Source organism: Etheostoma cragini, chromosome 16 (assembly GCF_013103735.1).
Source record: "Etheostoma cragini isolate CJK2018 chromosome 16, CSU_Ecrag_1.0, whole genome shotgun sequence".
NCBI classification, from domain to species: domain Eukaryota; kingdom Metazoa; phylum Chordata; class Actinopteri; order Perciformes; family Percidae; genus Etheostoma; species Etheostoma cragini.
Window position 1 is genome coordinate 20,269,192 of NC_048422.1, and position 25,488 is coordinate 20,294,679.

General features: G+C 40.0%; 2 protein-coding genes across 3 annotated transcripts; one reads left to right on the top strand and one right to left on the bottom strand.

Annotated features, from left to right (window-relative positions):
• Positions 1-746: 746 nt before the first annotated feature.
• Positions 747-9,126, bottom strand: hexb (hexosaminidase B (beta polypeptide)). Of its 2 annotated transcripts, none has more exons than XM_034896317.1 (14): positions 8,804-9,126; positions 8,491-8,642; positions 7,021-7,086; positions 6,308-6,354; positions 6,084-6,194; positions 5,889-5,990; positions 5,625-5,757; positions 4,954-5,134; positions 4,766-4,852; positions 4,608-4,680; positions 3,066-3,246; positions 2,553-2,643; positions 2,342-2,446; positions 747-1,085 (listed from the first exon to the last, which is right to left on the bottom strand). In XM_034896317.1, the coding sequence occupies exons 1-14, from the start codon at positions 9,064-9,066 to the stop codon at positions 1,022-1,024; spliced, it is 1,656 nt and encodes a 551-aa protein (XP_034752208.1). In that variant the 5' UTR covers positions 9,067-9,126; the 3' UTR covers positions 747-1,021. The 2 variants fall into 2 exon arrangements, with proteins under 2 accessions (XP_034752208.1, XP_034752209.1); XM_034896318.1 differs by lacking the exon at positions 3,066-3,246 and adding an exon at positions 3,579-3,753 and having other exon boundaries at positions 8,804-9,123.
• A 2,876-nt stretch (positions 9,127-12,002) lies between these two features.
• On the top strand, positions 12,003-24,083 carry enc1 (ectodermal-neural cortex 1). The gene is made up of 4 exons (XM_034896316.1): positions 12,003-12,320; positions 17,104-18,919; positions 21,438-22,976; positions 23,026-24,083. The coding sequence occupies exon 2, from the start codon at positions 17,110-17,112 to the stop codon at positions 18,883-18,885; it is 1,776 nt and encodes a 591-aa protein (XP_034752207.1). The 5' UTR covers positions 12,003-12,320; positions 17,104-17,109; the 3' UTR covers positions 18,886-18,919; positions 21,438-22,976; positions 23,026-24,083.
• Positions 24,084-25,488: the final 1,405 nt, after the last annotated feature.

The window sequence follows — 25,488 nt, forward strand, 5'->3', positions numbered from 1 at the left end:
TTGCGGGAGTCATCCCAAAGGATCAATAAAGAGAAGTCTAAGTTTAAGTCTAAGTCTAATAGTATAGTATGTTGAAAAGGTCAAAAAGGTCATTGTATAGTATATCAAAAAAGTCTGTGTAGTGTGTCAGAAGAGTCATACTTGGAAAAGCACCAATTGGTGCCTTGTTCAAGAGGACTTCAGCAATACCCAGGAGGTGACCTGGGAACTTTTAAGATAACAGCTTACACATCATGTTTTGGTCCATACGAGACTTGTACCAGAAACCCTCTGATTGTCAACCAGACACCCTACTGACTGAGCTACTGCCACACCTAACCGGTTCTCAACCGAACACCATACCAACTGAGCTTCTATCACAACTAAGAGCCAAGGTAAAAAAAGTAGTATATATAATATAGTATGTCGCAAAAAAGTCATTGTATAGTATGTCAACAAAAGTCATAGTATATGTCAACAAAAGTCATAGTATAGCATGTTGAAAAGAGTCAAAAAAAGTTATATTATAGCATGTCGACAAAAGTCATAGTATAGTACGTCAAAAAAGTCGTAGTATGTTGCAAAATAATTATAGTATAGAATGCTAAGAAAAGTCAAAACGTCCTAGTACAGTATGTCGAAAAGGTTCTATTATAGACATGCTATACTGTGCCTTTTTTACATTTCAATGACATAATATTCTATGACTTTGTTAATTTTATTACAGCCAAATACTCTTTTTTCAAATAAACACCATACTACAGAGAAAACTTTTAATAACATTTTATTCACAGTTGATTGTACAAACATTCATAAAAAAAACAAGTGCATTTATAAAGTCAAGATTGGTTTATGACATTAGATGTGATCAAGAGTTCTGTAGAGCAAATTTCAAAAACAAAACAAAAGATGTGTCTCAGAACATCAGTACAGTGACATCTCTACAAAGGCAATTTAGCATTTGATTTCTCCGTTAGAAGCAAGTTTGTGTGTGGATTTGCTTCCCTTTTCGATTCCCATGGCTGGCCCATTTCAGATGTTTTCAGACACCTTTGTACTCACGCCGACAGTAGCTGGAAAACAGCGGTTCAGCTGGGATCCCACGCCTTAGATAGGAAAAGATAGTTCCAATGATTAATATGTTTCGTACTAAATTAGTAGCCTTTAATAGGATTGTGTCTGTTGGATTCACACAGAAGGATTCACAAATGTATCTAATGCACATACAAATATTTCTTGATTAAAATAAATGTAATAGAATTCCACAAATACCCCTGTGGATGTGATATCCAGTTTTTTTAAAAAACATTTTTATGACATACTGTAATTTTTCACATTTTTGTCACAAAATGTCAAAACATGACATAAGGAAAACGTTTCTACTACATTTAAACCCCGTGGGCCTATTTAAACTGGATTTCCATTCCTTGACACACCGTGCCAGTCTGCTGCTTGTTGTGTTGTGTGGAAAAAAATCGTCAAAATAAATAGTCAATATATCAATCTGCTTTTTGTCATGTCATTAAAACGTCATAGTCAAACAATTTTTAAAAAAGTCCATGAAAAGTCATAGTATGTCATAAAAAGTACTATATGACTATACTAAAGTCATGGTATAGTATGTACTAAAATGTCAATAAAAAGTAATTTTATATTATGCAATAAAAGTCACAAAAAGTCATAGTCTATCATAAAAATATAATGGTATAGTATGAAATTAAAAGTGATAAAAAGGTGAAAAAAAGTCATAGGATGTCATAAAAATGTCAAAAAGTCATAGTATAGTGGGCTAAAATAGTCAGAAAAGTCATAGTGCAGTATGTCATAAAAATAAACAATAAAATGTCCTAGAAATGTGTCATGAAGTCATAAAGTGCCATAATGTCATAGTTACAATGTTGTAAAAAATTCTAAAAAGTTGTAGAATAATGTGATAAAAAAGTAAAAAAATAAAAATAAAAAGCCATGCGTACGTAATAGAAAGTCACAAAAAAATCATAGTATAGCCATATTCAATAGTGTGCCATAAAAATGTCAGAAAATGAAATAGAAATTCATAGTAGGTCATACATATGTCATAGTATTGTTTGTCTTAAAAAGTCATAGTATGTCACAAAATGAAACACAAATACATAGTATGTACTAAAAAGTTAAAGTATGGAATGCCATAACAATGTCTTAAAAAGTTATAGTATGTAGTAAAAAGCCATGGTTTGGTCATACAAAATGTCATAGTATAGTATGTCAGAAGAAGTCAGTAAGTAAGTCAGTAAGTAAGTCAGTAATTAAGTCAGTAAGTATGGAGATAAGTGAGATAAGATAAACCTAAGATTAATGAGATATACAGACTTTAGATACTTACTCCACCATGCGACAACGGTGCACAGACAGTCTGTCAAAAGCATCATTAATGTCCGTCACATGTTTGGCACTCCACAGTCGCTCTGCCACAGCGCTGGCACGGGGCCTGGGAGGGACGGAGGACAAGTAACCAAAACAAATCGGTTATATGATGTGTCATGGTTCAAAGTAAAATCATTTTCTGACAAAGAATTTATTACAGAATGACATACCAGAGTCTAGGTGTCAGGTTGGTTGCATCCACATACTCCCCCCACAAACAGGCTTCTCCACCAATCACAAGCTTCTTTTGTTCTTCGGTTCCTGTTTTAACATATTATAAACAATGAGATAGCAGCCCAAGCAACATCCAGGGAATCTACAACTCCACTAGACTAGAGTGATAAATTACATTAAATAAAAAAATATTCAATTGAATTACAATTATACTGTGATTTTGTCACATCAGACAGCAAATTAAGATAATTTCCCTCTGTTCATTCAACAGGCTTACACATATTTGCACAGCAGTGACAAATAACTTTAACAACATTTCAGATATGTGTCAAGAGTCAAGCAATGCTTTACTAAAATCTGAGTCGGAACAATAAAACTGAATAATATGAGTGAAGGCAAAGTCCTATAACCAGTATGGGAATACTAATAAAAGCAAAAGTGCATAAACAGCAAATTACCTGCCGTCAAGAGCAGGGGAAAAAGGTCTCTAAATAAATCAAGACACGAACCATTGAAATCCTGTGGGTCGGCCTTGTAATGGCCTCGCCAGTCCTGGCCGTAGGAGATACGGTTTAGGTACCAGGGAGTTGACAGCAGGGTCTGGTACCCTGCTGATGTAACATTTGCCATCTCACTCTGGTATTGCTCCTGGTTTCCTTTCCAAACGTGGATAATTGTGTCTGGTTTCAGCTACACAGCACACATGCATAAAAGTATTAGTAAGAGAAAGTATTTGGAGTATTTAGTTTAATGGTCATTGTATCAAATAAACCAAGTTTGGTCCTCCACAGCAGGGAACTACATCAACCCATGAAATAAACAACATGTGAAACCACCACCACCAAAGCCCCATCTTCACTTCATGTCTGTGTGGCGCTCTCCCCTTGTCACAGCTGTGCAGTTTTCAAGCGTAAGCCTGTTGAACAAACGCCAGCATTGCCGTTTGCCTTAATTAGCAGGTCCAAATCAGAGTTGTCTACCCAATTAAATTGATTGTTTTCATAAAAAACAAAAAAACTAACCGTCGAAGTCGAGCGGCTCAACCTTGTAGTACTTCTGCCAGTCCTGTGCGTAGCTAATGTAATCTAGGTACCATGGGGCGGAGAGGATGGTGGTGTACCCTGCAGCTGTGACCTTGCCCATCTCCTCATTCGCCCCGCTGCCGATCCACACATGCACTACGGTGTCTGGCTTCAACTGGAATAGTTACAGACCAAGCTACTGCGCTTAGAATAGTAACTACATGAGGGGTTTGTTTTGTTTAAAGGAATAGTTTGACATTTTCGGAAAATGCGTTTATTTGCTTGTTTGATGAGGAGATTGATACCACTCTTGTGTCTGTATGCCAAACATGAAGCTTCCATGAGAAGCTGATTAGCTTACCTTAGCCTAGAGACAGGAAACAAGGGACAACTAGCCTGTGTCTTTCCAAAGGGAAAGGAAATATAGGAAATAATACCTAATCCTTGAGTTAAAAACTCTGAATTATTTAGACTAATATGAAAGGAAGGTTAATCACAGTTATCGCAACATTAGGATCCGATCTTTTGTTGTACTTGCGAACCGCGTTGTATGGAGTCATCCATTTTATTTCTGGGTAAATAAAAAATAAGTTGAAAAGAAACCCAGGTTTCTGATGTGGAAATTTTTAAAATGTAAATGTGACCTGAAGACAACACAAGCGTTAACACGCTATATCTTATTGGTGTAATCTGTAAAAAAACTGTGTAGGCCAGTCAGTTTAGAGGTGTTGGTAGGTGGACGGACTGTTTACGGTCTTTACGCTAAGCTAATAGGCTGCTGGTGACATGTTTAGTGTTAGCACGTAAGATTGGTATCTATCTTTTCATCTATCTTTAAACATTAAAGCGCATAAGCTTATTTCCCAAGATGTCAAATAATTCATTTATTAACACAGAATGAAAAACAAAAAACTTATAAATGGGGATAAAGCATTGATCAAACCAAAGTCTGGGTCTAGTTAGTACATACAAATCCTGCATTAGAAAGTTAGAGTTAACTATAACATGGAAAAAAAACTCTTTAGTTACCTTAACCCCATTATCAAAGACCTCCTGCCAAATCATGTAGCCCTTCTGGGTAGTGGTGACAATATCCAGGAGTCTATACAATCAGAAAAAGGCACGAGTTAAGATTAGACTTTAAAATTTGAAGATTCAATGATTACTGTTGAACAAGCAAAACACACTTTTGGATATAGAATGATTCCAGTTTCTTGTAGTCTTCTCCGTAGCCTTGCTGATCCATAAACTTCTTAATGTCTGGGTTGGACTTCCTGCAGGGGTAAACAAAAAAAGAAACAGCACCTGAATATTAAACGCTGTGCAATATTTTATGTTGGGAGGACGTTTTTCGACATTGTGTACACAGTCTCACCAGCAGGTGAAGTCCACCTCATCACCTCCCAGGTGGATGTAGGCGTCAGGGAACACTGTACTGATCTCCTTGAAGAACTGGCTCATAAAGTCATACGTGGTGTTCAGAATGGGGTTCACTGGTCCAAAGGAGCCAGAGGGCTTGGAGCCAGAGTAACAGGGCGTCAGCAGATCTTTCTGGCCTGAGAGGAAAAGAAGATTTGTCAAGAAGGGCTGCACAATTAAACGCAATTTTGTGGAAATCGCAATGTGAACTCGTGCAATATCCAAATTGCAAGGGGGCGCAATAGTTTTCTAAAATATTAAAAAGTATTGGTGTGCTGCAGAGACATCCTACAGACTAAAGAAAAAAATCTTTGTTTGGTACAGATCCTCGAAAAAAAAAAAAGAAAAAAAAAGAAAAAAGAAAAGAATCACACTTCCAGAATTTTTGTTTACATACATACTTTAATGAAAATGAGAATGATACAAAAACGATTGTTTCCTCCAATATCGTGAATCATATCGCTGTTGCAATTTCAGTCAAATAATCCCAATTAGATATCTTCATAATATCATGCAGCTTTATTTAACATGCTTTATTGTTTTCAGATATTTCCTTTTTTTAATAAGAAAAAAAAAATCTAATTTCTGTAGAAATAATACATAGAAAATGGCATTTGCAAAACTCACCTTTCCCCCAAGACTGTGTGTGTCCTGGAGTGTCAAACTCGGGGATAACACGAATGCCTCGCAGACGGCCAAACTCAATCACCATCTTCACGTCAGAAGGTGTGTACACGTGTGTGAATGGGTGGTAAGCTCCCTGGGAACAATTTAATGTATTGTGAAAAATACAACATCTTGATAGTAAAAATTGTAATAATAAAAAAAAAGAATAAAAAACTTGTCTTTGCTGAGATTCACCACCAATAATAACCTAAAAACCTTACTGACCTGCTGGCTCAGATTTGGGAACGTTCGGCTCAGGTAGGGGAAGGATTGATCATCCACGATGTGCCAGTGGAAAACATTGAATTTGTTCATCGCCATTGTTTCCTGTATGAATGCACAAAAGAAAAAATAATAGTGAAGCAGTAAATAAAATTTAAAAGAGAAAAAAACTAAATAAAAACGGTCTTACTGACGCACCAGATTAGCCAAGATGACTTTAAGGGGCAGGAAATGCCGAGAGCTGTCCAGTAAGATGCCTCTATGTGCAAACCTAGGGAAGTCACTGATTGTTGTTGAATTGATGCTTTTCTGAAAAAGATACCAAGGGAAAATCCGCCTGAGTTAAATCCTGGCTCACGTACAGCTTCACCCTTGCTCCTCATTATGAATAAAACATTGAATACAAATCGTCTTTCACTTACCGCTCCATATTTATCTTCATACACCAACTGGCTGAAAGTTTCCAGACCTAAAAATGATGCAAAATAAACACACTGCATGTAATCATGCTGTTCATGATCATGAGTTCTTGGGAGTTTTTAAATGGTACAATAAAAATTGAATAGGTTACTGTCATTTGATAAGGTTCCTTAGGTATGGGAGCAAAGTCATACATTAACAAAAACACTGGACTTTTATGTTGTTGGAGTGACACCAGTTGTGCCACACAACGTCAGACTCAGCAACTTTTGATTGCACGTATTTCATAAACAAGTACATGAGACATTCTTTACACAAACAGTTTTCATCTGTGATCAAGTGTTTGCAGAGGTCCATAGTATAGCTGAGTATAATCTTTGATTGACAGAAAATCGATTTGGGACATACTCTTATATTGGGTTCTTGCTGAGAGTTAGATATTACTCTCATGTCTGTCTGTTAGATATGAAGCTACAGAGAAGAGATATCTTAGTTCAGCATAAGAACTAAAAACAACTGATTAAACAAATTATTATTATTATTAAGCTTTAGAGGTGCTGGTAGGCAGATTTAGTTATCTTTGCATAACGCCAGGCTAGCTGATTCCCCTTGTTTCCAGTTTTTATGCTGAACTACACCAAGAGTCTCGTGTCTGTGGTATTAGAGTAGTATTGTTTGCTTTGAAACAGTGCAATAATGGGCACAAAAAGCCTACCGTGCAGGGCTCCCCAGACCTTCGGCGCTTTCAGGACAGCATACGGCAGATCCACTGACAGTTCATCTGTGGACACAAACAGTTTTTCAGTAAATTGCAAGTCAGTGATGTCAAAGCTTGACAGATGGTTATTACTGTACTAAGGTCAGGGTCTTAAACACTCAGGGCGGCTTTAACCAGTTGGTCTATACCGACCTGTTAATCCAAATTTTCGAAAATCCAGGTAATCTCTAATTCCATTGGTGAGTCAGGAGTGTAAGCCCTTTCTCTGGTTGTAAAAGGTAGTAGGAAGAATCACATAGATGTGTCGATCAACACTAACAGTTAAAAGTCATCTGCTTTTAGTTCATTCACAGCCACCTTGTATTTTGAGTAATTAAAGATACTAAACAGTTTTACATTAGCTTAATAATAAAAATGTGACTTACAATAATAAAGCCTTAAGTAACCACATTTACTAGCCTACAGTAACCAAACAAATTGATTGTAGTTTGTGTTTTATCTGATCCTTCAGGGAATTTGAATCTTCAGTGTTATCAATTAACGTGTCCAACGTCGATTTCCTGATTTACAAGAAACTGGTTACGCAGGTGTGGTTGAGTTCATGTCTCTTTGGCGTAACTGTACACAACCATAGACATCTGAAAGGTGACAAGGGGCCACAGCTACACCCTGCTGCTGTATTTTAAAACCTTTTATGTGTTTTTTGTAATGTTGTTTCATCATTTGAAAAGTAATGGCTATATCTGTTTGGGAGGGGGAGTGTTTTACCTTAAACAGCTATGGACAAATATTATGGAGGTGGTGGAGGAAGTATATATAAATTACTCAAGCAAAAGAAGCAATGATGCAATTTAAATATACTCCAATACAAAAATTAATCCTGCTTAAATGACATTTAAGTTAAAGTACGTAGGCCTAAGTACTGTTAGTTAAACGTGAACAGGTTACAAAATAAGCACCATCCACCAGCTTAATGCAGGAAAAATATGCGAGTGGTTGGGAGATTTTCTTCCCTTTGCCATCAGTCAAAACACAACAACAATGGTACTGTAATTTATTGAGTGGCTGGTAAAATGTTACATTCACTAGCCATTTGGCTGATGGACTAAAAAGGTAATGTTGCACCCTGAATGTAAAGTATAAAAAGTGAAAGTACTTGTAATGCAAAAATATAGTCCATGTAGAGATCATTTTGACTACTTTATATAACATAATGTTGGGAAGTTTACTCTTTACCAGTGCATCATATATGTCTTATAATCTTAATCTGTAAAGTGGTAACTAGCTGTCACATTACTGCAAAAAAAACATTTTCTTTCTAAAATGTGGTGGAGTAGAAGAATTAAAGTAACACAAAATGGAGATACTCAAATGTGCATGGTTACATCCCCCACTGCACATACACACCACAACATGCTGATTACAATCATGATTAGATGACATCAACAAGGAAGATAAGAGACTCACATGACTCGTCAGAAGTCACACTGGGGTAACTGTCACATTCAGAGTCAGATGATGTGATCCACACTTGTAGCTCTGTCAGCTCTGAGGGGCCTGTTTGTCTGCTTTTTCTCGGCCCCTGCTTTCTAACGCTGCCAAACATGTACTCATAATACCTGTTGAGAGAGGCAGAGAAGGGAAGCTTTGATTGTCATGTAGACGTGGGTCCCCGAACGCAGCACAGCGCTATATTTCCTCATAGCAAAGACAGAAACAGAAACGGAAAACATGAGCTAAAAAAAACAAAACAACAATTGCATGAAATAGAGCTTATTACCTCCTGTAAGCATCCTGCAGGAGGCTGCAGCTCGGCCCGGCGGTTGACTCTTTGGCGTCAACTATGTTAAAGCTGGTTAACTTGAATGAAACGTCCAGGATTTTCCCTTTCTGCGGCAGTGGCCACAGAGAGCCGTATGGTGAAGCCTGGGCAGCGCGCACAGTCCCGGCATCTTCGTCCGATTCATCGATGTAGTTGTCCTTCAGCCCCTGAGAAAAGGCGAGAGCCAGCAACAGTAGGGTAAACTTCAGAGTAGTGATCATGTTGGTATTCGACGGTCGAGTCACAAGACTGGCGACCGACCAGGCAGCAGCATAATGAGGAGGGAGCTGGGCGGGGCATCACATGCGGAAGTCCAGTCTGTGAAAAGATTTAAAGAGGAACCGCAAACCATCAACTACTGTTTTGTAAATATTTCCTTCCTTAAACACATGAAGTTAAATTTAAAGTGCAAAAGAAATCAATGCAACAGAAAAAAAAATCTTAAATTAGCTGCATGTAGACCTTAATTGACAACATTTGATTGATTGATTTGATAAACTATTACTAGCTACTGTCACAACTAAGTTATTTGATCATATTGCCATAATGTGTTTTATCTTGATGTTATCGGCTGGAAATAAATAAGTAAGTAGGCTAAACAAATGCATGTTCTATTATACAACACATGCAACCCGAACCACAACCAATCATAACCATTTCAGATAAAACAAGTATAAATATCATAAGTAAGAAGGATGCATTCATAATACTTTTGATAACACTGATAATCCTTCGCAATTTCATTACTGTGCAATTTTTTAAGGTGCAATTAATAATACTTTTGATAGCACTGATAATTATGTGCAATTTCATTACTGTGCAATATCATTTATTACTTTTGATAACACTGATAATTCTGTACAATTGCATTACTGTGCAATATTTAATATTTTTGATAACACTAATAATTCTGTGCAATTTCATTACTGTGCAATGTTATTATTTCACACTGCATATAACACTGTATACAAACCATACTTATCTTTCTATTTTTGATATATAGCGTCTCAGAGCTGTGCACCTTACCCCCCTTTTTTTTGCATGACTTATTTTATTCCATGTTGTTACATTTCTCTCACGTACCTGTTGACACTGGAAATAGAGTTGCTACAATCTCGTCACACATGTGTATAATGACAATAAAAGGCATTCTATTCTATTTTAAAACATGGTTTTCATTAGGACTGCAGCATCTTGCTTCAGTAGGCTACTTCAGCAGGATCATTGTGCTCGACCTGCTTCTGAGTGTGTAGAGTGGTGTGTGGTTTACAAAGCTCCGGACAGGATAAACCAGAGAGTCACGCAAAACATATAACACATCTCCGAGTCCAAAAGGTCTCAGTTTGGATACATCTGCCTGTATCTGTGTCCCAGATCACAACTGCCTTTTCACCAGAGGAGGAACAAAACTAAATGTGTACGTTACATATGTGTTACTAGAGTAAACCCGCACCTTTAGTTTAGTGCAGTTTGTTTACTCCCATTTTATTGACTAACATTTTATTATGTGCACTACTGTCATACTGTGTCAATAATATATACAGTACATTTTGTCCACAAGGTGTCTTTTATGTCATGCATGAAGCATGTTTTACCATAAGGATTTGTTATGGTCAAATAGAGATTTAGAACATTGTTAACAACAATGCATGGCAAAACATACATTTCTTTCTCTGTGAATTACTTTCTGGCAAACGAAAGTAACATATATTTGTTCAAGCATGGCCCATACAACATGAAGCACTTCCTTATTTAGTGAAATACAATGCTTTTTGGTTATTTCTTGTGTTCAACTCATTTCACTCAAATGTGCAAGCCCCAAAATGTGGCAGAGAGAGGATTTTAACACGGTCAGAAGAAAAGAAAAACATATTAAAATATGTAAAGTTATTTCACACATACAGCAGTTGAGTCTGTGAGACCAAACAATAGAGAAGTTAAGCCAATGTCAATAAGACGCAAGTGTTTATAATTAAACTAATTCTTCCCTGAGTTCCAGCTTTCAATATTTGGTACTCCACTTTGTCCACTAGAGGTCTCTCCTGTCATATAAATATAGGACATGTCTATATCACACACGCACGCACGCACACGCGCACGCGCATGCACAAACACACACACACACACACACACACACACATACACACACACACACACACACACACCTCTCTAAGGGATACTTTGAATTACATCCTGGACATGAAGCTACAGTTTTGGTGTAATTTCTTTCTTTATAAAAAAAATAATAATTATAATAATTATAAAACAGAACAAAGCAAAACCGGAGAAAAGAAACAGGATGCGAGTATGTAAAGTCTCTAACAACCACAACATAAGTACACATGAAAACAAACAAAATAATAACATCATAGCCTCGAGGGTCCACTGAAGAGTTTAGTCACAGCCAGAAGTCCCGTCAACAAGGACCACAGATGTGACTCACACAAGCTGTCCAGCGATATAATTGGACTTCCCGTTCCCAGCTAACCCAACCAGAAACCACAATGTCTTTATAATCCTATGGATTTATATGGGCCTATAGCAGGCAGTGGTTAGTCTGCTGTGACTCAAACATTACGGTATTTTCTACATGGTATTGTTTTGAAATGTATCACTGTAGTCTTTATTTTAGTTAAAAGCACAAAACCCAAGCAATATATTTAATGTAGGCCCCTTTACTGTAACCATTAGTTCCTGCCCAGTGGCCAGTGGCCCATCATGTTTTGCACTAAATGCTTCTCACATTGTTGCATCAGTAACAATCTAAAAGGCTAGAAGCCTACATCACCCACAGGGGCCATTTTTCTGTGGAACAAGTACTTCTACATTGCTGCCAATGTACTACTTCTAGGAATTTGATGCAGGTACTTCAGGTAGGCTACTTATTTCCTGCACAACGTTGTCCTACCATATTTCCCCTCTAAATATAGTGGAGTAAAAATATAAAGTAGACTAGTTGAAAATGGAAATACAAAACTACTTCAAGCTAAAGAAGATGGTGATGATGTGTATATTTGTTTGTATGTGCGTTGGAGGAAGCTCCAGACTCGGGAGATCTTTTTGCATAGGCCTTCTGTCTCTCTCTCTCTCCATTTCCTGCGCGCGGTGACGGTCCTCCCCCTCTCTCAGTGGAAACACACCCATTGATTTCAATGAAAGAGGAGTGGGAGCGCAGGAGGAAGACAGTCACACAGGAGCAGAGCAGCAGCGCTGGAGGAACGCATCCAAACATTTCATCCTTTACACCAAAGCGAGGCCTTTGTATACGTATATTGTTTCGGAATTTGCAGACAAGTGTTGCGCGTTATCTGAAGAAAACGGACTCATCTTCACCGATTATCCGTCAGCTTTTCGGAAATAATCAAGGAGTTGTTTTTCACTCCTTGAGCGCAAGGTTTGCATCGTGGCTCTTTCAGAAGTGGCATGTTCGAGGGATACCGCGGACACAGTTGAACTCCTGCTTTCACCCAAAGAGGTAAATCTGACAAGAAATCCCTATTCTATAGATTGGATCTTTTATAGCTCATTATCAGATCTCTATATTGTAGCAGCATCCCTTTCTGATCACCTGCTGATGGAAAACTCCGGCGCAACAGAAAGCAGGCTATTATGGACAAAGGATAATGTTATCATTCCATTATTGTTATCATTCCCTGATTATATCGACATTATGTTATCGCTTGGTTATAATCTACTCATCGTATTGATCGTACTATTTCTTTCTTTTTATGAGCTCTCCTCTCGGTCCATTGTGGTCTCCTCGGCATCTTGTCCCTGCATTCTCATGCATCCTCGAGATGTTTTACATGTTTTTAAAGGTGTGACACGCTCCTCTTGGTGATTAACACTATTTCTAAGTGTCATGGCTTTGGTTTGAACACAGCAAAGCTCGCTCGGATGTGGGTGAACAGCTAGACTGAGACTGTAAATTAGAGATTAAGATTGATGCAGATCAATAGCTGCTATGTGTCCTCTTGTTTCATTTTTTTATTCAAGTGGCAGATGCACAGAACTGGCCTATATAAGCCTGGTGTTTACTTTTGAAGTCTCTCCCACCATATCCCTCTTCCTGAGTCCATGGTTGACTGTGAACACCTGGCAATGATTTTACACAGACTGCAGCCAGCCAGGCCTCAGATATAAAGTCCAGAGGCGGCATGTGCATGCCTTTGTACTGCGTGCTTTGTGAGTGTGGCATGTATGTGCTTTCCTGTTATGTGCCTCTGGATCTGTTTTTCTGTAGAGGGGATGAGGATGACAACTCTCACAGCCATTCAGCCAATCACTCACTCTCCCACTGCTGGCATATTTTCTTCCTCTACAGGGCTTGTTGGTGTGAACTGACTCTGTAACTATGACAGGAAATAGGCTGACTTAAGTTACGATACCATGAGCACTGATTGATGAAAAAAATAACCATACTAGTTATTAATAAGTAATTGGTTTTAGGGCTACAATTAATCCAGTGATTTCAAAAAAGTTTAATTTCATTGTTAAGCTAAAGAATCAGGGGGAAATGTCCTATCGCGTCCTCAAACTGCTTGATTTATCTAACCAGCAGATCAAAACCCAAAGTTGGTCAGGTTGCTATGTGACGTGATAAAGTAAAGCAGCAAATCCTCACATACAGTATGAGAAGCTAAAGCAGATTGTGAAGTATTTTTGAATAAATTGAATAAAGGAAATTACTTATCAATGATCAAAACGATTTGATGGCTTCAGTAAAGTTGTACTCGCAATTAATATGTAATTATTATAAAATACATAATATTATAAGTACTAAAACATGTATTGTATTTTTTCATCATACAAGTTAACTCGCTTCTAAGTCAGTTCTAAAACCACTAGTAAACCAAGTTGAGAAAGCCAAAATGATGTTTGTTAGTTATTACATTTCATCTGGCACATATACAAAGAAAGCCATGTTTATTTTTAGTGCAGATAGAGGACTGACAGTCAGTAATAAATTGCGTGTTCTGTCCAACTAAATCCAAACATATTCAGTTTACATTCACAGACCAATATGATTACAAAAGCATAGTTTCTGATCAATTTCTTGATGATCAACATCTGATCATTGCTTCAGCAAGGAAAGTTTTAAAATGGTGAAATAAAAATCAGTCAGACAGTCATCTGGAATTTCACGGCAACTTGTCACACTGTAACAATGTCTACTATGAGCGGACGGATATTTAGTAGCTTGTAGAAGAAACCTTTACATTAAATACAGCCAATAGCCTAAATCGGGAGTCATGATTAAGATATGAGTCCATGTAGGAGAATGTCATTTTAAACTTTGATGCTATCCAATCATAAAACATCCTTACTGGACAGATGTTGAGGACAGGTACATTGTAACAAAGGACACATTCACATTTAAATTACACATAGATTAACTATTAACTAGCTTTATCCAATAATATGCAAACAGAATGAGTATCTGCTTAACAACTCTTCTTCTCTTTGTTCATATCTCCCTCCTGCTGTCACTGTGTGTATGTGGGCTTATGTTGTATAAGTGATGCAGAATTGTTTAAGAAAATGTATTCCTTGCATATGAGCAGATAATTGTCATTCTGCATGATCTGAAAAAACCTAACTGTCAATTTGTTTGATTGATTTCCTGTTGGACTAACTAAAGTGTTCATCTGCCTGTCAGCTACTGAAGGTTGTGTTTATTAACATGCTAATTATTAGTATCTGCAAAACCTCTCCAATTTAGTGTCAGATTTATTAGGGCCACTTATTCAAATCAAGCCACTTACAACTCCCAATTAGCAAACATGAGCTGTGTGTGTGTGCGTGTGTGTGTGTGTGTGTGTGTGTGTGGGGGGGGGGGGGGGGGGGGGGGGGGGGGGGGGGGGGGTGACATGCGCAGGTGAAAGAACAAGATATTCTCATTATAGAGTAGCTGAGCCGGAGGCCACAAGCTGACGAGTTGCTAGTTTTGTCAGTGCTGAAACGCAATAAATCCTGTTAAACCAAGGTTGGTTTTGAATTCAATCAAGTTGTGATAAATTATATTCTTCTTACTATAATTATGAAAAAATAATATATTTCATAATATGTGAGAATACTTTCAGATGGAATACATTCCACAGGTTGTGTTTTCCCCATTGACAGCTGCAACAGAAAAATCCAACCCTGTTGTCTGGGTATTAACTGGTTCGGGGAGTTACTGTAGTTTAACTGGAATTTAATCATGTCCCTGAAACTTATAAGATGCAATACAGTTCTGTTGAAACCAAAGATGTGAGCGACACCTTTTCCCAGAAAGACCCATTGAGATCATTTGTACATACAGGGCTCACTGATGATTTTCTATTTGTGAAACAGCATTATTAGGATTTTGAAGCATGATGCAACTTAAGGAAAATGGAAACTGTCCTCTCCTCTCCGTAGCTGGGTTGCAGAGGAATCATGTCAATCGGTAGATCTCCAAAAATCTTTGTCTTCAGAGTCAAACACGCACCAGCTGTAGGTTTGTAAAACATGTCCTTACTGACAGAGAAACAAATGGCAGCTGTGGTCAACTTAACTTCAGTCAGTTTACAATAGATTAAAACTGTGACAAGCTTTCATGGTCTAAATAAAAATAGTATCGTAGTTCCTCCAAAATAAAGATATAGACAAATACAAAATGTTTGTGTGATGTTATCGCTCTCTTTTAAAGGTGCACTATGAGTTTCCTGCATGGTTTCAGCGCAATTTCATTTTTGTCTCAAATCGTAGGCATCTCTCCTTGATCCTCTAGCTGCCTGCCCCCTGAATACACTGAAAAAGCCCGGTCTCTGAAGACAACACAGGGGTCGTAAACACTAGGAGCACAGCCTGTGGATCAAAATACAACAAACCACATTCCAGCCAATCACTCAACAAGTGTTGCACTACAATTAGACACAAAAATGAAATTGAACTGAAACCCTGCAAGAACTCACAGTGCACCTTTAAGCTGGTTTTCCTGCATTTCATACATACTTGAAAACTAACGCCTAACACCTAATGTCTGTTTTGAAACTAAAATGGCAGATGTTGGGTATGAATAAACATTACTGGTCTTAAGGTTTATTTGTTAGTTTAAGCAATCTTCTATCACACCTAGAAGAGAACTTAAAATGTCTAAGTCTGGTCAAAGAATCTGACAGCTGTGGATTTACTAGGTCAGAGAGGGACTCAGTGCCTCTATAAACAGAGTTTTGGAGGCTCTTGACAGGTCTGGAAATTGGGTGGAATGAATGTGAGCTCAGACCGAGGACAGGGCAAGGACAGTGAAGATGGAAGCTGTGACTTTCTGGAGGGGAGTGGAGTAAAATCTGTGCATTACTCAGGGGCTTAAAAGAGTTCCTGCTGTCTCTTTCTCTTCTCTTTAGTGAAAGAGCTCTGCAAAGGGACTCTTACTTATCTTTAAAAGAGAGGGATTAGTGCTGCTTGGGGTTGAAATCTTGTGGTCTCTGCAAGAAGACAATTGTTATCTACTTGACCTTCATAACTCCCAGGCATATGTTGTTTTGCGACTTGAAATCTCTGGATCCCTTGGTAAATGTATCTTTATCTCTTGGGAGGGATTGCATCATTCGCCATGGTATGGATATTAGCACTGCAAAATGCCATATTCCAGCATCAAAATTACACCACGTGCCTATACTGTAGTCATGGCTGAGAATTAGACAAACTGTAACACTTTGCTGTGAATTTAGATGGATGTTAAATGATAGAAGATACATTATTATAACACTTTCATGATCTAATTTATTTCCTTAAACTGTGTCTGAACAGAAACAGGCTCCCATATTACTGAAAGCTTGCCTCCTCTTTAAGGGAAACTCATTATTATGATGCACTCGGGTCTCACAAAAAGTTCTTTCCAAAGATAATCGATGTGAGACTTTTCTCATATTGTCTTACTGGCACAACAAGGATAACCATTTACTTAATGTAAAAATTATTTTTTCTTTAGTTGAAGTTGGGGGGGGGGTTGATTGTTTGACGGTCATTACTTTGAGTCACGTTGAGAATGCCTCTTCCGAAGGCTGTTTCAGCTTTATAATGTAACTTTAAGCAAAAACCAATGATTGTGAATTCATTGACTGAAATATACTAATTAGGTGTGAATTTAAACACAAAAAACACATATACAAAAATCTATAACCCGCACCGTGACAAACTGATTTCGTCAGCAATACATGTAGAACCTTGTGTGATGCACTTAAAATATAAAATGCACTAAAGAGAGATTTTTCCTGTCTTTACTTTTTCAGGATTCAATGAAAATGTCCGTGTGTGTCCATGAGAACCGAAAATCACGAGCCAGCACTGGCTCGATGAACATCTACCTGTTCCACAAGTCCTCCTATGCCGATAGTGTCCTCATGCACCTCAACTCGCTGCGGCAGCAACGTCTTTTCACAGACGTCCTGCTTCATGCAGGTAGCCGCTCCTTCCCCTGCCATCGGGCCGTGCTGGCTGCCTGCAGCCGCTACTTTGAGGCCATGTTCAGTGGCGGGCTGAGGGAGAGCCAGGCCAGTGAGGTCGACTTCCGTGACTCCATCCACCCGGAGGTTTTAGAGCTCCTGCTGGATTATGCATACTCATCACGTGTGGTCATCAACGAGGAAAACGCGGAGTCACTGTTGGAGGCTGGGGACATGCTAGAGTTTCAGGACATCCGGGATGCCTGTGCTGAATTCCTAGAGAGAAACCTTCACCCAACTAACTGCCTTGGCATGCTGTTGCTGTCTGACGCTCACCAGTGCACCAAGCTGTCAGAGCTCTCCTGGGGTATGTGCCTCAGCAACTTTCCCGCTATTTGCAAGACAGAGGACTTCCTCCAACTGCCCAAAGATATGGTGGTGCAGCTTTTGTCACATGAGGAGCTAGAGACAGAAGATGAGAGACTGGTTTATGAAGCTGCCCTCAACTGGATCAACTATGACCTGGAAAAGAGACACTGCCACCTTCCAGAGCTCCTGAGAACGGTCCGCCTGGCCTTGCTGCCTGCCATCTTTCTCATGGAGAACGTGTCTACGGAAGAGCTGATCAACGCAAAGCCCAAGAGCAAGGAGCTTGTGGATGAAGCTATCCGCTGTAAGCTGAAGATCCTGCAAAATGATGGCGTCGTTAACAGCCCGTGTGCCCGACCAAGAAAGACCAGCCATGCCTTATTTCTTCTGGGAGGGCAGACTTTCATGTGCGACAAGTTGTATCTGGTGGACCAGAAAGCCAAAGAGATCATCCCCAAGGCCGACATTCCCAGCCCCAGGAAGGAGTTCAGCGCCTGTGCGATCGGATGTAAGGTGTACATCACTGGTGGGAGAGGCTCAGAGAATGGTGTTTCCAAAGATGTGTGGGTCTACGACACCGTGCAAGAGGAATGGTCAAAGGCAGCACCAATGCTCATTGCCAGGTTTGGCCATGGCTCTGCAGAGCTGAAACACTGCCTCTACGTGGTAGGAGGTCACACGGCAGCAACTGGTTGCCTCCCAGCTTCTCCGTCTGTATCGCTTAAACAGGTGGAGCAGTTTGACCCAGTGGCAAACAAGTGGACCATGGTGGCTCCTTTGAGAGAGGGTGTGAGCAATGCAGCAGTGGTCAGCGTCAAGCTCAAGCTCTTTGCCTTTGGAGGAACCAGCGTCACCCACGACAAGCTGCCCAAGGTGCAGTGCTACGATCCGCAGGAGAACCGATGGTCTGTGCCTGCGTCCTGCCCGCAGCCGTGGCGCTACACAGCCGCCGCCGTGCTGGGGAACCAGATCTTTGTCATGGGCGGGGATACAGAGTTCTCAGCATGCTCGGCTTATAAATTCAGCAGTGAGACCTACCAGTGGACTAAAGTGGGCGACGTGACGGCCAAGCGAATGAGCTGCCAGGCGGTGGCATCGGGGAATAAACTGTATGTGGTGGGTGGGTACTTTGGCACACAGCGGTGTAAAACTCTTGACTGCTATGACCCCACGCTGGATGCTTGGAACAGCATCACTACCGTGCCATACTCGCTCATTCCCACTGCTTTCGTCAGCACCTGGAAACATCTGCCTGCTTGAGCCTAAAACCCTCTACCTACACCCTTTTCATGAGGTACGTTTCATGTCTCTTTGTCTGCTTATAGATCTTAAAGAGTACCACTGCATATGTAAAAAAGTTGTATCAAGTTGCATCTGAAGATGTAGGGCTGTGAAGTTAGAAAGAAATTAGCTTACCAGACCTAGCGTAGCGTCCTCCTTATCACCGCATGAGGCTAGCATCTCACTGTTGATGGTTTGGTTGCATTGTGGGTTATATAGGAACCAGGTTTTGACAAGGAAGAAGAATGGAATAAAATCTCTATTTTGATATAGATTTTTTTTAATTGTTGATGATAGTAAGTTCAACAATGTTATAGGAGGGTAATGCTAAATTGGCGGAGGTACATATAATGACAAATTGGCACACTTCACTTTACATAAACATTGTAAAATTTTGGCAGAGAAGCTTCAAATCTGGCAAAGATGCCTATACATCTTTTTTCTTCTCAGAAAATACTGACAGTGAGTAGTGAAGAAGAGAGGAAGGAACATAGAGGAGGGAGGATGGGGGGATTGATAGGGGCTTGTGTGTGTGTTAGTTAAGTGAGTTATGTGGCTGTGGGGATGGGCCGAAGGACAGAGAGGGTAATTGAAAGAGAATAGGATACTTTTATTGCTCCTGTGGGGGAAATCCTTCTAAGAGCGAAAAGGGGGCCTGGCAATTAGGCAAGCAACACACCAGCAGGCTACAACACCCTGGCGAGGCTAATCCACTCTCGGTCGCCTTCCTTTGACGAGGTTATGGTCTTTATGCTGGGTGAGAGGGAAGGCAGCGACTCACGCAGTGTCGGAAACCATTCATCACGGGTTGCAAGCAGAGGTGACTGAGAGAAGTGGCAGCAGAGGAAGTGAGGAGGCAGAGTTGGAGGGCTAGCGAGCCGCCCCTCTGCTCAGTCAGAAACACATTATCCTTGATAGGGGTGTTCTCGCTCTGAACATGTCCCGTTGAACTCTACAGTCTCTAGCCTCCATTTACAGCATATATTCTTTACCTCATTTTAATCCTGCTCTCCCGCTCTGATGATAAACAGGCCAGACGCATGTGGAGCATGGGTAGTCAGCTTGCAAAGCTGATCTTTCTGCATTCAGCAGGATCACAATCACATCACATCATACAATCGCTACACCCTACACCGATGCCCCCACACATATCCATGCATGCAGTCCTTTTCATGTTGCTGTATTTATTGAAATAGCTGGAGGGGCCTCAGCTCCCGAGAGAGAATTAGAGTGACTCCCCAGCTGTCCAGCACAGCACAGTTTCCCATGTGATAATGCCAGGAAGCAGCTCAGAGCCGCTTCACTGCTGCAACACTGCGATGTTCCTCCTCTCCACAGGATGAAATACTTGTTAAAGACTTATTATTCCCTTTCCTTTCAGTGACTCATCTCTGAAAAGGAGAGACTAGACTGAAGGTTTGAACTATCTCTAAGCCAATGCAACATAGTGCTCAGTGAAGTGAAATCCTGCCACTAATTTAAAACAGAATTTGCTTTCAGTGCGCCTGCCTGTCATGGCAACTGACAGTCTCCTCACTGGGCGAGTTAAAAAGACGAAATGTGGAGGAATGGAAAAAGAAGGCTGACTGTTTAGGGATGAAAGGGCAAGGAAGTATGTTAGACCTCACAGCAGGAGATTGTAACTGTGAGAGAAAGACAACGTTCCCTCTCAGTTTTTCCCAGGGGAAAAAGTACAACTTGTCTTCAATTTATTTTCCTTGGAAAGCTTTTAGTAGGTTCTGACAAATGATGAATGTTGGTGTTCTTAGATATTTCAAAGTTACTAACACACAAAAAGTGACAGAAAGGTTTTCACTCTTTCCTTGAATGATATAAGGAATTGAACTGAGACGAAAAAGTTTTCAGGCTACATGGATATAACTACATTACAATAACCCAAATTGCAGAATGTATGTTGTGTCATATCACAATTAAGAATATGACTAAACTAGGAGGGCACTCAGAGAGCAGAGACCTCCGCCTAGCCATGCCCTTCTCACAATGTTGGAGGTAAAAAAACACCATAGAGCAAACACACCTCTCTGTAAGACCAGCACGCCCATGGACGCAAAGATGGGCACAGGTGTATTTGCTGTTTAAATGACGTGGGCGCTGGACAGAAAAATGACAACTGCTTTGGTCTTAAACTAGCAAAGACAATTGCTTTGGGTTGTGCAATGCGAACGGGTGTAAGATAGGGCTCTTAGATGGGAAAAGTGCAGTAGGCTGAGGGGGAGGTTAGAAACTGTACTGAGGGCTGTACTGAGGAAACAGAGTAGGCGGATTCACCGAATCTATTAGTCTAGCAGGAGATACAGAGCTGATACATCAACAATACTTTTACAATGTAAACTGAAGGAAAGCAAGAATTAAAATTCCAAAATGGCTGTGAGGTGACCCAGCAGCTTTAAGTCTGAGCCTTGCTTTCTTAGATGTGTACTCTTTTCTTTTCCTTTATTCTTTACGTAATCAAAAAGTCACATTTAAACTGTTGAGCGTTGTTTAACAAGTTATTCTTTTCTCTTCCTCAGATTTCCCTCTTTTGCATCATCTACTGGACTCCAACTGTGAAGAAGCACACATTATCTTCCTCTAAAAGAGACGCTGAGCAGTGATGTACAGACACCCGCATTCATGTTGATGTTGCAAAGATGCAGAAAGCTGGATATTTTACTGGAATGATGTCTACTTTCATTTCCATAAAGGACGCAGAGGCCTACAGGGCAGTAGCTTACGCAAACAAACCAAACCAAACTGCTGCTTGTTTTATGAGGCACAAACTCCAACCTTGTGTACATCTGGCACATACGTTCATGCTGCCATACGAGGACTGCAAACATATCACACAACCTGTATTCTTCCCATTTAGTCATGACAGGCTTGTGAGAATGTGCATTGATGTTTTTCTCTACGATAAAAAAATTTGAAAAATAATTCTCTTTTCATCAAGGCTGCAATGTATAGCATGATATTCTATTTAGATTGAGGGAGGGAGAATGCAAGGATTGGTGTGCTATAGGAAAAAAACACAGTTTAACTGAATATAGCCGATTTATAAAAGGCACAATGAAGGAGCAAATCACTTCTTTCTCTTTTCTAATGAGCTCATTTGTTTGACACCCTTATATCTTTTATTTTCTTCCTTCAAAGCCGTGCTTCTAACAGCTCTGACACAGAAACTAACCTTCCAGTGTTCCTGTTACGAAGGCTTTGGCAGTTTGCTGTCACTGCAAGCCACGAGGTGTTGACGACCAACACCAGCTGAGGTTGAGGAGGATGGAGGGGATCTGTGCGTGGCAGGTGGGGGTTTGAGGTGCCTCGTGGTCACAAACTTACATGTTTGCTGTTTTGCAGCTATTCATTAACACCCACTGAACCCCGGCTAACTAGCCCACTATACACAGGGGCGGTATTCAGTGTTAAGCTCCATCGCTTCAGAAAAAACACTGTCACATTCAGCTGTACACTTAATGCTGTAAAAGACCGGCTGTGCTTCTGTTATTCTGATAAAAAGCAGTTGCTCGCTTGCTGAGTCATAGCTGAACCCTTTCTAGAGCATGTCCACTCATAGTGATTCAGTAAAACTGGCATGAACTCTTCTCTGTGGTCACATAAATCTTGTCACCTTAACCTAAACTGAGAATGAATCAGTGTCTTTTTAAACTTGCTGCAATGTAGTCTTAATTTATATGACAATGATTACTCTGTTCTGTTGATATGTTTAATCCTATTTATTTCTTCTCTGCCTGCATTCTTATTTGAATGTATGTTTCGGGTTATGTCATGCATGGTCAGGTGTTGTGTTTTATCTGATCTCAGTTGGGCTACATTTTGCACAATTCAGTCTTTCCAGGAGGAACTATAAATTCTTTCAAAAGAGACAAAGGTTAACCTTTCACAGAGTATTGATGGAGGAGGAAGAATGGCTCGGATTATTAATGATGTGAAGCAGTTTGGGCCACAGGGTTGCTGTCCAAATAAGAAGACTGAATGGTGTTGAAAGCAATTTTTACGTCTGACAGATTCTCTTTAAACTCTCACCTGAGTCCAGACCTGTCTTAAATAGACCAGTTGGGGATTTATTTTTATTTAAGATCTGTGTCTGTTTGTCTTAAATAGACCTGTCGGGGGTCCAAACTGTACTAACAACACATGAAAATCAGAACCATAAAACAGATAAGGCTGCTGGAACAGTGCGGTATGCGACCCATAAACTAACCTTGACATAGTTAAGAATGCAACCGTCTCTGCAGCTGTCCTTGGGGCAGCTGGAGGACTGTCACATGTGCTATCTTGGCTTTTTGAGGTGTTAACCCACAGTCTTCTTCCCCATTGGGTTGAGAAATAGTTCCAGAGAATCCAGTAAGCTGTGCATTGATAAGGGCAAACACCGCAGTGCTTTTCACCGTAGTGTCAATGGTGCACATAAAAAAGGAAGAAAGAAAACATTGCAAGTTTAGAAAGACCAAAAAGAGAGAATGTCTTAAACACTTGCATATGAAATGGTTACTCTAATCAGTGTTTTGTCTGTATGTTTGTCTATGTGACCTGAACATTGACATTTTACAATTGAGTTTTAATGAAATCATTGAATTTCAATGGAAAAGGTAATGTTTTGGTGGAATATGTATATATTTTTTCAAATGTCCTTCTTTCTGGATTCATGAAGCAAATCAAATCTGTGGGGAACAATTGGTAAACAGCTTTGTAAATTCCTGCTCAGCTCCTTAAGCCACCCACAAGTTCATCCTTTTATTGGCAATTTTAAGGACTTCAGTGGAGAACCTTGGGGCTCCACGACCTCCTCCAAACACTGAACACAAAGCTTTTGGCCCCACCAATCTGATTGGAGCATTTTTTCCTTGTAGAACGCAAGTTTCCCTGGCAACAACGAGTAATGAATTCCCCTTCAATTTGCACCTAATTGCTGAGTGGCATTTCCCATTTCTACTCTTGCCCTCCGCTTTTCCTCTGTTTTGTCTGGAAATCCAGCTGGCTCAGATAGGAGTGATGTAAATTAGACATTAAAAAAGAACTGTCAATGTGCATCGGTTTCATTTTTTCGTTGTCATGTAAGAGTTTAATTTCTATTTTTTATGGCATTATTTTGTAAATTTTTTTCACAATGTGAAATTCATGGCTAATAAACATAAGAGTTTTTTCCTCTTGACTGTAAAGCATTGCGTCTTTGTCTTCTTCAGTATGGAGATCATTTGTATTTAAAAGGTAAAAGCAGCTTCAGCACAGCATAGGGTGCCTTTTCATTACTGCATGTTTCGCATATTTAGGCAGCTTTGGAGTGAACACAGCAGCCAAAGTGTCCTGAGGTATTTAAGGCAGTATATCATGCGTGTAGCTTTTGTTCTGTGGAGGAGGGACTGAAATCATCTTATCTGTGCCTCTGGCTTCTAAGCTTCCCGCATAAGAACAGGCAAAACAGCCAGATACTTTCCCTTTCTCTGTCAAGTCACCTTGGCAATGGCAACCTTTATCTGGAAACTGTGGGGGCTGGCGAAGAACATGAAATCTTAAAAAGCACCCCTCTCTCTATTCTCCTCCCTCCCTCCCTGACCTACTATCCTCACACTTCCTACGCCCCCTCTCACACTTTTCATCAGTGAAATTCATTGCAAAGTGGTTTGCCACTTTTGCTCCTTCGTTGCCACTCCCTGGTTTATAACAAGTCTAACATCCCATTAGAGAGTGACTGCCACTAGCTGCATTCCTTTAGCTCTGAGAAGTCCTTTCACCGTTTACATTCTTGCCTGACAAGACTGCTGACCGGTGACTTGAGGTTGAGTAACACCAGTTTTACTGGATCCAGACCCTCATGCATACACAAACAACATACGCCCATATACTGGGAAAACTTGGACTACATAAATAAGCCTTCTTTTCTTTGTCACAATATGTGCTGACATGTTATTGTGAGCTGGTGAATATCTTATCTATATCATTTCAAGATAACTTAGTCACACGGATGATTTGTCTTAAACACTCTCTGGGTGAGAACCAGCACAGAAAAACAGGGGTTAACATTCAAGGTGAAACATGGGAGCTGTGTGTGTGGGAGGCCCCTCAGTACCCCTGTGTGATCCAACAGTCCCCCCATTAATCAAGACAGGAAGTTGAATTTCCTGTCCGCCAGGAAGTAGCCCCCACCAGAACATACCACTGATGGCTCAACCCTTCAACACTGTGAATCCTTTGGGCGCTGTTAGCTTATGCAGAGCTTGGCTGAACAGATTATAAAGTCTAGTGTTTTGTGTGGGCAGTCTGTATGTGTGGCCGATTGTGATAAAAAACAATGTACCTACATGTCACCGTCCCCTGGCAACAGAGGCAGTAGCTGCAACTCAGTCAAGCAAGTGTGCCCTCACACATGTACAGAGGCATTTTCCAATACATTTAAAATTAGTTCCAGATGTCTCTACACTCCTCCGTCAACATCAGTGGATGTCTAATTACAGTTATTGATCTAGATTTAGAAGAAATAACAAGCTGGAAAAGTTATAGAATATAAACAGTCCAGGCACTATTAGCTACCAAGATAAATTACAAAATATAAAACATTTTCCATTT